Here is a 14,230-nt window from a genome sequence, read left to right on the forward strand (position 1 = left end):
GCTTGAGCAAAACTCTTGGGCGAGCTTCTGTTATTCTCACCTAGACGAAACGAGCTCATTTAGGCAAAAACAACAGTTCTTCGTCACTTTTTTCATCCTGATATAACTCTAAAAGCTAACAAATAAAACATTATTTATTAATTTTCAAGTGCATATAAGTTATAACATGTTAGAGAATTTAGATATATAAATTTAAATTATATTTGTTAATAATAATAGTGATGATTATAGTTAGTTAGAATAACGAAGAATAGTAAATACTTTAAGCTATTTCTTAGTATACATGAAGTAAAAGAAGAGTTTTTTATGAGTCTTCTTCGAAAAGGTCATAAAGTTTTTTTTTTTTTCATAATCAAGTTGAATAAAATAGATCTATATAAAAACAATTAACAATTACAGTTGTTGAAATAATCAATTAAATTTTTTGAGATAAAAACTAAGAATAAGAAATAATATGCAATTAATCAATTAGGTTTAATTTCACAAAAAATAATGTCACAAAAATTAAATTAAAACTTTATAAAACAAATCATACAATAAAAATATCCTAATATTTCTAAATTGAAAATTAAAAATTTATCAACATTCGGAGAAAAGTCGTAATGTAAAAAAAAAAATCCAAAGAAGAATTTTAAATCTTAAATGAAATTATTATCAAAATAAAAATTAAATAAGATATTAAAAGACGGGAAAAAAACAGTGGAATTCCAAAAGCTTGGCCTAAACAATCCGTGTTACAGTGAATCCTCTTCTTCCAAAACTGTCTTTTTAGAAAACTGAACATATTCTCGAATTCTTAAATCTTTTTAATGAATATTAAACTTCCAAAGTTACTCTTTTTTTTTTTCAAGTTTCAATTTTATCTAGGTACTCACACAAGTAACTCTATAAAACCAAGTGATAGTTCCATCTCCCATTTTCCCAGTCATCCAAACTAGTTCTCTTCTTTTCAATTAATTCAAGTGAGTAATCCCTATATTTTGCATAAGTTCTTTTATTCATTTTTTTGTGTTTCCAACATTTTCAAAATTTATATTCACATCTTTATTCTAACATTTTGTTCCTCCGTTCAGGTTGAAATTTAAGTTATTTAGATGGAGAATGACAACAAAAGGCCTAAACTTATATTTGATAAGTATGTGTGGAGGGTCGACAACTTTTCTACATTACATGGTGGAGAACTTCATTGCTCCGACAAATTTATACTTGATGATCTTCCATGGTGCTCTATTTAAATTTTGTATATTGATTATACTTTTGATATTTTGATATTATTGTCTTTTTAGATTTATTAAGTGTTTTAATTTTGCTTTTAGGTACATTGTTATTCGCTCTCTTTGGCTCACGGACATGGGAAATAACTTGGAAATTTATTTAAAAGTAGATGATGAATGTGCAAATTCAACGGAGTGCTGGAAAAAATCTGAAAATTTTAACTTGGCTTTAATCAACCAGCATGATGAAGAACTGACGATAAGAAAAGGTATTTTTGTAATTTGGATTCTCTATTGATTTTTTTTCTGTTCCTTTACTGTGTCTTTATAATACACTGATTATTACTAATTTTATTATTTTAAATATATTTAAAAAATATTTAAAATACCAAGATTGTATTTATAATGCTCAAATAACAGCACACAAAAAATTAGTAGACGCTTTAATCTATTTGAAAAACCATCTATATTGAATTTCATGATAAATGTTTTGTAAATTATATGAAGAAATCTATTTTCGTTATGTCCTTAATCCGTCTATTATTTTTAATCCAATGTATATGAATTTTTCAGGATTTGAATTTGAATTTAGTGCATATGACAACTGTGAAGCTTTGGAGATTTGGTTTCCTTTTCGATATAGTGGATATACGGTGGATGATACTTGTGTGATTGAAGCTGGGATTTTTGTGACTAAGTATGTAAATGAGTATGAAGAATATGAACCTATTTGCAAGATTGATGAGAATCCTGTCAAGCATAACAAGAATCCTCTATTCCATAAAATGTTTTGTAACTCATTTAAAAATGTTGATCCAGCCTTTCTTCCATTATTAGAAAAAGTTTGTTTACTGTATCCCTCACTGGTTGAATCTCAAGAAAAAAGAAGTTGCAGGTTTACTGAATGGGCATTTACAGCCTTGGGTCGAGTTCTTCATTTTCTCATCACTACAAAAATGAAAGATATGGATGATGAAGCATGTGATCATCTTCAAAGATTATGGGATGAAGTGAAGGTATTTGAGTTTGATTTGTATTGGTTAGAATCTGATGTTGCACAAGCTTTGAATTTGAGATATTATATGCAGAAAGCTGCTAAGGTGAAAAAGGCGAAGGAGGATGTGGATGTTTTAAAGATTGAAACAAAGAGACTGAGGTTAGCCTTGATTGAGAGAGAGACAGAACTTGAATGTGCAAAAAAAGATTTGGTGAAAGCAAAAGAAGGATTTGTAGAACGTCGTTTAGATGTCAAATTAGGATATAGAGACTATTAAATGGTGGAAAAAGTTGTTTGTTTTCAATTTTTCATTTAGATGTAGGTATTTAAGAGTGTGCATCTTGGCAACTTTTATCATTTGTTCATGGAGTTGATTCTGTTTGTTTTTTCATTCATTTTTTAACTCTTGAAAACCACTATTTTTCAATCTGCTTTTGTTTTCATTCCAGAATTTTATTTTCAACTTCTACCATCAATCTAATTCCCACGAAAATGGAGTGAACAATGTTTATATCAAGAAAACAAGCCAAAAATTTTATTTGATGCACCTGAAAGGAATTATTCAAGGGGAGTTCAAGTGTGAGGATTTCACACCCAGACTTCTTTGTTCGTCAAATATAAACTTACATATATCTATTTTAAAATTATATTTTGTTAGCTCATAATTTTATATATATTTAAACGTTTGAAATGAATTATTAAATATAATAATTTATTTATATATTTTAAGAATCATCAATTTTTAAAATGAATTTTAGAAATGTACAAAATTTATTAAATTGATTAGCATAATAATTTCAACTTTATATATGTTTGATATTACGAAGAACTAAAATAATAATTTATTAGATAATAAAAGAAAGTTGAAGTGACCATTTTATATTCATTTCTGTTCAAATTTGTTTTGAAATTCACATTTTCCTTATCAATAGAAAATTTACGAGATTCGCTCTTCAATGGGAGAATCAAATAACCAATATATATATATATATATATATATATATATATATATAAAATAAAAAATCTTAAGTCACTAATTTTCAGATGTGTAAAATTTGAATCTAAACCATAAAATAGTCTATGAAATTAGAGTTATAATTATGTTTTGGCCATTTAAAATTAAATTTAGTATACTTTTTTCATTAGCTGATAACCATTTTCGTTATTATTTTAAAACAATTAATAACAGTAATAAAATTATAACTTTTAAATATTTTTACAACACATTATACTTAAAAAATAAAGATATTAAATAAAAGTAACGAGAAACATTACAAAACAGCTTTAATAACAATTTTTATTTATTCTAATTTTTGAACGAAAAATTTTAACTGAAAAAAAAATTATTTAATCATCTTTTTAAAAATTACATTAACAAAAATATAGTTTGGTTTAGAAATATATTTTGTTAATTTACTTAAACTGGTAAAAATTAATAAACATGATGAGAAAAGTCGTAATGTAAAAAAAAAGAAGAAGAAAAACTAAAGAAGAATTTAAAATCTTAAATGAAATTATTATAAAAATAAAAATTAAATAAGATATTAGAGGCCGGAAAAAATAGTGAAATACCAAAAGCTTGGTTAAACAGAATCCATGCCACCTCTTACCTTTGAAGATCTGTTACAGTGAATCTGTTACAGAAAATCTCTTAGAAAACTGAACATATTCTCGGATTATTAAATCTTTTTAATGAATATTAAACTTCCATAGTTACTTTTTTTGTTTTCAAGTTTCAATTTTATTCAGCTCCACACACAAGTAACTATAAAACCAAATTATAGTTCCTTCTCTCATTTTCGCAGTCAACTTGTTTTCATTCCAATTAATTGAAGTGAAGTGAGTAATCCGTATATTTCATATGTTCTTAGTATTTCTTTTTTTTTCCAACCACCTTAAATTTTCAAAATTTATCTTCACATCTTTATGCTTTTTTACAAATCTTTTCTTGATAATCATCGGTTTTCATTTTTTCTAAGAGAATGCTAACAATTTGTTCTTTTTGTTCAGGTTGAAATTTTTGTAAGTTATTCAAATGGAGAACGACAACAAAAGGTCTAAACTGAACGACAACAAAAGGTGTAAATTAATGTTTGAGAAATATAATTGGAGGATCGACAACTTCTCTACATTAGATTGTGAATCTTACTCCGACAACTTTATCATCGACGATCTTACATGGTGCTCTATTAACATTTTGTATACTAATTATACCTCTGATATCATTTTTATTAGTGTTATTTATTAAGTGTTTTAATTTTGCTTTTAGGTTCATTGTTATCTGTCCACCTCACGGGATCGAAGATTACTTGGAAATTTATTTAGAAGTTGATCCGGGTTGTGCTAATTTAACTGAGGGAAGGAAAAAAACTGAAAATTTTAATTTGGCTTTAATTGATCAGGTTAATGATGAGAGGACAATAAGAAAAGGTATTTTTTATTTATTTTGTAAATTGTATGAAGAATAATTTTTTAATATGATTTGTTTTACCTTAATGAGTCTATTATTCACAATCTAACATAAGTATATGACTTTTTCAGGATTTGAATATGAATTTAGTGTACATAACTCGTTCGAAGGTAATAAATTTGTATCTTATGATGAGCTTAAAAACCCTGAGAATGGGTTTATTGTGAATGATAGCTGTGTGATTGAAGCTGGGATTTTTGTGACTAAGTATGTGTACGAGAATGAAGAATATGAACCTATTTGCAAGATTGATGAGAATCCTGTGAAGGATAACGATAATCCTTTATTCGATGAAATGTTTAGAAGGTCATTTAAAAATGTAGATCCAACCTTTGTTCCATTGTTAGAAGAAGTTTGTTTACAACATCCTGCACTGGTTGAATCTCAAGAAAACAGAGGTTGCATGTTTACAGAATGGGCATTTACAGCTTTGGGTCGAGTTCTTCATTTTCTGATAACGAAAAAGTTGGAAGATATGGATGATGAAGCATGTGATCATCTTCAGAGTTTATGGGATGAAGTTAAGATATTTGAGTTTGATTTGGATTGGTTAGAATGTGATGTTGCATTTGCCTTGGGCGTGAAGGAGAAAGCTGCTAAGGTGAAAAAGCTGAAGGAGGATGTGGATGGTTTAGAGATCAAAATAGAGATACTGAAGACAGAAGTTGAAAGGGCAAGAAAGGAGTTGGTGCAAGCCAAAGAAGAATTTGAAGAACACACTCAAGATCACAAATTAGGATATGGAGGGAGCACTAGCACATTCATCAATTAATTAAAAATGGTTGTAAAACTATTTTGTGTTTTCAATTTTTTACTTTTTTGGTATAGGTATTTAAATTTAAGGGTGTGCATCTTGGTAACTTTAATCGCTTGTTCATGGAGTTGTTTCTGTTTGTTTTTACATTCACTTTTGAACTTGTGAAAACCAGTTATGAATGTGACTGTCAAACTATTTTTTAATCTACTTTTGTTTTCATCAATTTTATTTTCAGCTTCTGCCATCAATCTATTCCCCAGGAAAATAGAGCCCACAAAAATTTGAACACGTTCTTTATATCAAGAAAACTAGCGAAACATTTTATTAGATGCACCAGAAACAGAAGGACTTATTTATGTTCAATGGTTCTACAACAAGTGGATCAATGACATCAACTACCGCAGAAGCAAAAAGAAAAAGTTAATTTTTTTCCCAAATGAATATTGAACGACTGATTGTAATTTTAAATTATTTATTTTAGGTTAAAACACCTTAGATATCCTAATTAAAAAAAATTAAAAATTAAAAAAATAATAATAATAATAATAAATCATAAAGTAACACGTGACAGTCATTATTTATGACCGTTAACGATTTAAACAGTTTTAGCAAAAAAGACCAAATTAAACAAAATTGATAAAAATTAGAACTTATTTGAACACCAAACCAAAATTAAGACTTATTTGACAAAACTTGACGAAAATTGTGACTAAAAAGGCATTTTAACCTTTACTTTACAAAATCCTTAATTTTGATTTCCAAATTTAAATATCACGATACTTTTAAATTTTTCTCTATAATTTTTCTCTTAATTTTGATCTATAATTTAAAAAAAAAATTGATTTCATCAAAATTTACTAAATTCAGTGGTTATTCCACCACCCACACTTCCTCCATTGTGTTATTCTACCGTTGGATTTGTTAATTTTAAAAGGGTTAATTATGTTTTTTGTCCCTCAAGTATTATGCGATTTTGTTTTTAGTCCCCCAACTAACGTTTGCTCCAATTTGGTCCCTCATGTTTTGAAACGATTGGAAATAGTCCTCCTTTTTGAACGCCGTTAGTTTTGTTTGACACCTGGCAAACAGAGTGCCATGTATGGATCCCGTTTTAACCTGTGTAAGTGGAGTGTGTTTCTGCACGTGCTAATTACAGAGAATGACATCCAAATAAAACAGGGGTTGGGAAATTTTGAAACCCTAAAATTGAAATTTGTGAATTGGGGCTTCGAGATAGTGAGGAATTGCTGCATATCGTCACTGGGCAGGCAAAGTTTGGCATAATTATTGCGTTCTTGACTGATGAAGAGTGGTAGCAAAGGGTTTCCATGTACGCCGCGGAATACAGGTTCGAAAATGTCGCAAAGTTGTGCGTCATCTTCAGAAATGCCATCCAAAGTCTATGGGTGTGGGGAAAGATTGTTGCTCCTAAAGGCATCTACTGTGAAAAACAAAGGGAGATTATTTTGGAGATGTCGAAATTGGGCTGTAAGTTTCAAATCCCGTGACTTATTGGATGTTGCTTTTGTATTTGTGGTAATGGTTTCATCTTTTTCTTTGGCAGACCAGTTCACATTGTAATTACTTTGAATGGGTTGACGACGAGGATTCTGATTTTCAAGGGAAAGAAAAAGAAAGTGAAGCCAGTGGTGGAAAAAGAGTTGATGGTGGAAAAAAAGGTGAAGAAGATGAAGTTTCTTTGAAAAGGGAGAAAATTATGCTTGATTTGATGAAGAAAAATGAGAAGTTGAAGATGAAATTGCAACAAGAGAAAAAAATTGGGACATTCCTGTTTTTTTTATTTGTGATATCGTGGGTCTCAACAATTGTAATGGTCTTCATGCTGTTGTTCAAAGTTAATTGCAATGTTTGAGATTACTGTAGTGGGAAGTTTTTTGTAGTTATGATTATGATATTATTGGAATTGTAATGGAATTTCAAACTTTTGGTTACTGTTATGTCTTAGTATTTGCAATGAAAATGGAACTTGTAGCTGTGATTATTATGCGTTTACTGTTATCATCAATCTCAGATTCTGAAAATTTTCCTTAATACCACATTCAAGGAATTGAAACAAAACTCACTGCAATGAAATAATTACATCATGATTTACTGATAAAACAAAGTGGTCTAAATAGTTTTCATTCATCAACAATAAAACGTAATCCAACAAATAGTAGCTGTCAATTAAGTCTAGCAGACAAGTGGTCCCAAATTGTAAATACAATAATCCAATAGTTCTGCAATCAAAAAAGTGGTTAACTTTCACTATGCCCAATATTCTAAAACAGGGGTCCACTATTATAATGCACTATATTACATCCAAAGTGGTCCACCATACAAAAAAAGCAACAAAAAAACTTGATTCTTTCACATTCATGTGGGTTGTGCTGAAGTTGCAGTACTTGCTTGAGACCCTAAAACCCTTGTTCCCATTCCTCTTCTCCTTATAGTGGTTCGAGGTCTTTCTCCTTGGTTGGTGGATGCTGCAACCCGTAATGTGGATCTGGTTCTACTGGTGGAGCTAAGGTGTGATGTTCCTGCAGTGTTGCTTGCTGCACTACCAGTTGTATGCATCTGTCCCTGCCAATTTGGTATGAATTCAAGATTCAGAAGTTGTATTTAGGAATGAAAGAAATTGTAAGTAGTACATATTTGTGTTTACCTCATTAATGTCATGCACTCCAACTTCTTCATTTGTCACAAATGCCCCTTCACCAATATCTCTTTTCCTCTTCACTCTGCTTGAATTCCGTTTGAATGATTTCCACCTATCTAAAACAGGCCCAAACTTCCTCACAGGTGGATCAATATCCATCCCAAACCCATCATCGTCTGCCACCCTCTCTTCTTCACTGTCATCTAATTTCTCTCCACCTAAACCTTCTTCATCTTCACAATTTACATCTTCAGCCACTACTTCCTCTTTTGCTACCACATTCTGTTGAGTCACATTTTCTATAGCCACTCCTTCCTCTTGAACTACCACATTATCTACAGCCACTTCTTCCTCTTCTACTACCACATTATTTGCAGCCACTTGTTCTTCTTCTACAACCACATTTTCTACAGCCACTCCTTCCTCTTGAACTACCACATTATCTACAGCCACTTCTTCCTCTTCTACTACCACATTATCTGCAACCACTTGTTCTTATTCTACAACCACATTATCTACACCCACTCCCTCCTCTTCAATTACCACATTAGCTGCAGCCACTTCTTCCTCTTCTCCTACCACACTTTCTTTAACCAGTACTTCCTCTTGGTGTATAACATTCTCTTCACCCACTACCTCCTCTGCTACACCATCACAAATAAAGTGTACGACTTCAGGCTGACTAGGTACATGTTGAACGTATATATCAACCTCTTCCTTAGTCTCCTCTGCAAAGAAAGCCAAAGCCATTGCATCCTTGTCATCATTCAGCGTCCGTAGATTGTTTAATAGCTTCTCTTTTGAACCCTTCCACCACAGTTTAACATAACCCCCGTATTTAAACTCTTTGAGGATGCCCAATGCTTCAAAATAAGACCAAAAATCGGGGTTGATCCCTTTAACTACATGAATCTCACCCCCAACGTATTTTAATCCCTTATTCCTTTCGAATCGACCCATATGATGAAAAGCAACTGCAAACCCCATTTCCATGCAAACCCCATTTCCAGCCCTACATTTCCAATCAATAGACAAACTAAACAAATACAACCACACACGAACCAAAATATGCAACCAAACCAGACCAAGTATCCAAAAAAAAAAAACATGAAGGAACGAACTTACCTTAGGTCGCGATTCTACTCTTCAATACTTAAATCCCTTACATCAACCTCCTGATTCTACTCCCTATTCTACTCTTCGATGCTTTAATCCCTATCCTCAACCTCCTGATTGCTGTGTAATGGTTTAATCCCTTCCCTCAAGCCCTGGAATGGTCTGTGCAACGCTTTCGTTCAGACAAAATAACTCTCCCACTCAAGATACTACCTTTCCTATCTTTTTAATTTGAACAGCGACATTCTCATTTAATTCGAAGAACTTAATTAAATAACACAACCCACTTAATTCAGACAAAATAACTCTCCCACTGAAGAAATAAAATTTTCGTTTTATTTAATTAAAGCTTCTCTGTAATTAGCACGTGCAGAAACACACTCCACTTATACAGCTTAAAACGGGATCCATACGTGGCACTCCGTTTGCCAGGTGTCAAACAAAACTAACGGCGTCCAAAAAGGAGGACTATTTCCAATCGTTTCAAAACATGAGGGACCAAATTGGAGCAAACGTTAGTTGGGGGACTAAAAACAAAATCGCATAATACTTGAGGGACGAAAAACATAATTAACCCATTTTAAAATACTATTTTCTTATAACAAAGAGACAACCTGTAATACCATTGACAAATATAATTAGTAATACGTGTTTCTTATATTTTTATAATTTTTTTAATTTTACATGCCGAATCAATAAAGCACACTAGTGAAAATATACACAAAGTGAAATACATTATAAAAAAAACATAGTCATAATTTAAGAGACGTTATCTAATTATATTTGTTAACATCTTATCTCACTAAACAACTAAAACAATTATAAGAATAATATAGAAATAATATTTTTTTTTCTATTCTTACTATTACAATAGTTATAATTAAGGCTTTTGTCAATGGTATTTCTCTAAAAAGATAATATTTTGAGAAACAACGACAAAACAAAAATTGGATCCCATGCGATATCATAGTAAGATAGATGAACATATTATATACAATAAAAGAAGCTTTCTTTATTAAACCAAACATGTCATATGACACATAGAAAAAGTTTTTTTAGAGCAAATTCTAGGAGAATCTCATGTTTTCTACATCCACCCAATGAAACATTGTATACAGAAAGGTGATAAAACTTATATTTATATATGTATTTTTAAAAATTGTTTGGAGTTGTCAAAACAGATGTATACAAATTTTGGGATACCAAATATATAAAATATACTAAAATAAAAAATGTTTTATTTTATGTTTGAACAAAAAATGTGGAACTATTGTTCCTTTCACATTCTTTTAATGTGTTTCTATGAGTGCTTCTCACCAACCATTTCCTTAGCAGATATATGGGTACGTAGTAGTATTAACAAGTGTTGTATTCACAAAGATTTAACAAGTATATTGGTAATTTGATTTTTGGATTTTTTGTATTGATAGAGAGTGCAAGTAAGTAAAAATAGTAGTGATTAGATAGATTGAGTGGAGTAGGGTTATGAATTGATTTCATCTCATCTTCTTATACTAGACCACTACCATCTTGTTTACTTACTATGCAAATCATTCAATGTCCTGAGAGTACTATTTCTATGTAGATCTAGGTTCATCCCTATTACATTAGAACCTAAGGACTTCAAACCCTAGTGTGATTCCTCAACTCCTGGTAGAATGAGTTCTAATGTGCAAGACTCTCTCCTCTAGCATCCACCCTGGTATGCCATGAGCATCCAGTACATGTATGATGATTTGATTGGACCATAGTTTGAGAATGGTTTCCCAACTTAAAATCCAAACCAGATAAATAAATGAGTGATTAAGTCATAATTAAACATAAATCAAACCACAAACAATTGAATGAAAGCAAAGATAAATACCCAAGGAGTAAAAGTGAATAGAATCAAAATTGATTACATCAAACCTGGACACCAGGGAGTTCAACTACTCATAGAATATTACAATGAAATTCCAACAGCATCTACACATAAGATTTACACCAAGAGCACCTCTCTTGTGCCTTACAAATCCTATTTTACCATACTACTACATTGTGGAGCCTCCACTCAATGCCTAGAATGAAGACCCAAGGTCTTTATTTATAGGAATTTTTGGGCGGTGCTCAGCCCAACTTTTGATGCTCTACCATAGAGGTTACTTCACAATACTCAGCTCAACCCCTTGTCCTGATGCTTAACACATGACCTTTCCTTCTTGGAAGGGTTTTCCTGGTTGCTCAACCTCATGGATTTATAGCTCTAGGTTTCCCTACAAAGAGGGTTTCCTCACGAGGCTTAGCTCCATTTCTTGTGCTCAGCTAGAAAGTCCAAATATGTTATCCTATTTTTTCTATTTCCATTGCTCAGCTCCAGTACTGTGGCTCAAATGCATACTTGATATTTTCTTTTATTTCTACTGAAAAACAACAAAATATCATTATAATTCATAAAACTCTATTTTTCAATATCTCATTTTGTATCTTAAGCTAAGGAGGTTTGTTTTGTATACAATAGCACCATTTGATACATGATAAGTGTCAATTTCAAATGGAAAATGTACTTATTCTTGACACTTATCACCACACTCCACTTTAGCTTATTGTTTGTCCTCAAGCAAAGTAGAACAAGACATAATGGAAAAATGATGAGTTTCATGGGTTGTTAAAGAACTACTTTTAGCATGTTTAATGCAAGAGAGGGAACAACAAAAGAATCCATCCATTTTTGAACCAACAACAAATCATAGCAGTTCATAGTTTTGGAACCATCATGGATTTTCACTCAAGTTTTTCAATCTGGTTTAAACTGAATGCACTCCCCAACTTAAGGATCTTTATGCTCCAACTTAAGTATCTTTACGCTCCAAACAACCTTGCAAGTTTTCTACATACAATAAGCATGGATCACTAAGGTCTTTCTTGAGTTTGTAACTTGGCTAGGCTATGAACACTATCATGACACTAAATTGAGAGAAAGTGAAAATTTCCACAAGTAAAAATTTTCATATGAAAATATGTGTTATCAACATTTTCCTTTCTTTTCGGGTTATGTTATCCAATAGAGGATGAAGCTGACGGAGAATAATGTGAAACTATTCTAGAGCTTTGAGAGAGTCTCACGAGTGTGTGAATCCAATTTGTAGCATAAATTAGTTTCTGTATGTTATGAGGAGTATCAAGCTCTGTTTTCTTTTCTTGCTACATTGATGATAATGCTTGAACTTGTGACTTTTATGTTAATTGCTCAAATATGACATTTGTACTAATACTATTATGTTATATAATGATGTAGAGTGTACTTGTTGTATATGTTATATTAAGCGAATTTGAATTTTCTGTTGCTTTTTTGTTGTTTCTCTATTGTGTCTACAAAATATCTTGATAACCATTGATTTTGAAATTTTAAAATATATTAAAAATAATTTTAAAATACTAACATAATATATTCTCGGTGTTCATCAAAGGACATCAACAAAAGCTCAATCGAGAATGTGAACTCATATTAAGCTCAAAAGTTTTGTTCTTCAAAATTTCTCACTTGACTTTTCAATTTTGAAGCTAACAAATTTGTTAGTAAATCAAGTTTGATTTGTATTTGCATCATGTTATCAAACTCATGATGTTTAAAATATGAATATTTAAAGCAAATAAATCATGTGAATTATATAGATAGAGTGATAGCCCTTCTCCAGATATATCTGAAATCTTAATTATGAGTCTTATGGATTGTAATTAATTTTAATTATGTAATTAGTCAAACTCCAAAATCCGTTTAATGTAATAAAAAAATATTCAAGTTATTTTTTATTCTATTATATTTTATTCTTTTACCCATTTTTCATTAAAACTTATTTTAATTATTAACCTCCAATTTCGTAATAAATAAAAGGAGTTAAATAAGTATATAATTTACTTAAGTTTAAAATAAAATTGGATTTTTTTGTTTATTTTAAAGTTTAAAATATTTGGGTCTTAAATTTAAAAAATAAAGAGATATAGTTCTCTTCACCTAAAGTGAATTCTTTTATCTGTTAAACTCTTGAACGACATTTCATATTGATTTCCGAAGAGGAACATGTGAAATAATATAAATAATTCAAACGCTAATCAAAAATATTAAAAATATTATTAGACACATAATTTTTTTTTACCATAAATAGGTTAAGAGTATTGTATGTATTATTTTTTAATGTTTAAAATTTAAATTGTATTAAAAATTGAAAATATAAATGAATTTTAATTTTATATAAAAATTTAGAGGCTAAAACTATATTTAATGAAAAATAAAAATAAAAGTAACACAAAAACATCTTAATAAATTAAGCGAACCCAATAAATTTATAATTATTATATTAACAAAATTAGTCATAATTTTGAGTACAGGACTAAAGAGAAAAAAAAGGTATAATTACTGGTTTGGTATCCTAATTTTTTGATTTAGTTCAATTTGGTCCTCGTATTTTTGATTGATTCAATTTAGTACCCAATTATTTAAAATGGTTCAATTAGGTGTAGTGATTTGATGTATAAATTTAAAACAATAATTTTAATATGTATATATAAGTTATAATTAAACTTATCTACTAATTTGGTCTTATATTTGAAAGGACAAAATTAGATCGTTTTAAAGAATTGATACTAAATTTAACAAAAATATTTAATAGAAAACTAAATTAAAAACAAGTTTTACTACTATCACGTGTCATGATTGTAAACTGACATGTGACACAGTAGTAACTTCGTACGTGACATATTATAATATTTTAGAAAAAAAGTAGAAAAAAAAATTAAAAAATTAAAAAAATTTACTGCTACATGTCCTGTATGATTACGATGTTAATTCTAACCTAACGAAAATAACCAAATTGAATTCTTTTAAATAATTGAGTTCTAAATTGAAAAAAATAATATAAGTACCAAATTAAACTAAATAAAAAAATTAAAAGACAAAATTAGTAATTATAAAAAAAAGGACTAATGTTTTAATTATTGAGTATTAATTTTTTGATTAAAATAATAAAAAGTGAAGTTCTGT

General features: G+C 29.9%; 2 protein-coding genes across 2 annotated transcripts; both read left to right on the forward strand.

Moving 5' to 3' along the window:
- The first annotated feature begins 1,094 nt into the window (after positions 1-1,094).
- LOC146883370 (uncharacterized) lies at positions 1,095-2,488 on the forward strand. Its single transcript, XM_085667525.1, has 3 exons — positions 1,095-1,222; positions 1,317-1,483; positions 1,788-2,488. The coding sequence occupies exons 1-3, from the start codon at positions 1,095-1,097 to the stop codon at positions 2,486-2,488; spliced, it is 996 nt and encodes a 331-aa protein (XP_085523651.1).
- Positions 2,489-4,246: 1,758 nt separating this feature from the next.
- Positions 4,247-5,453, forward strand: LOC146883371 (MATH domain and coiled-coil domain-containing protein At3g58360-like). Its single transcript, XM_085667526.1, has 3 exons — positions 4,247-4,392; positions 4,481-4,641; positions 4,753-5,453. Exons 1-3 carry the CDS (start codon positions 4,247-4,249, stop codon positions 5,451-5,453), a joined length of 1,008 nt encoding a protein of 335 aa, XP_085523652.1.
- The last annotated feature ends 8,777 nt before the right edge of the window (positions 5,454-14,230 follow it).

Source organism: Vigna unguiculata, chromosome 10, assembly GCF_037176805.1.
Source record: "Vigna unguiculata cultivar grain cowpea cultivar isolate G323 ecotype 2 chromosome 10, ASM3717680v1, whole genome shotgun sequence".
In the NCBI taxonomy this organism is placed as follows: domain Eukaryota; kingdom Viridiplantae; phylum Streptophyta; class Magnoliopsida; order Fabales; family Fabaceae; genus Vigna; species Vigna unguiculata.

Excerpts from the sequence above, each read along its gene's own strand:
- LOC146883370 (XM_085667525.1), top strand. The coding sequence starts at position 1,095 with ATGGAGAATGACAACAAAAGGCCTAAACTTATATTTGATAAGTATGTG. Across the intron at positions 1,223-1,316 it reads ATACTTGATGATCTTCCATG|GTACATTGTTATTCGCTCTC; the intron begins GTGCTCTATTTA and ends TTTTGCTTTTAG. Across the intron at positions 1,484-1,787 it reads AGAACTGACGATAAGAAAAG|GATTTGAATTTGAATTTAGT; the intron begins GTATTTTTGTAA and ends TGAATTTTTCAG.
- LOC146883371 (XM_085667526.1), top strand. The coding sequence starts at position 4,247 with ATGGAGAACGACAACAAAAGGTCTAAACTGAACGACAACAAAAGGTGT. Across the intron at positions 4,393-4,480 it reads ATCATCGACGATCTTACATG|GTTCATTGTTATCTGTCCAC; the intron begins GTGCTCTATTAA and ends TTTTGCTTTTAG. Across the intron at positions 4,642-4,752 it reads TGAGAGGACAATAAGAAAAG|GATTTGAATATGAATTTAGT; the intron begins GTATTTTTTATT and ends TGACTTTTTCAG.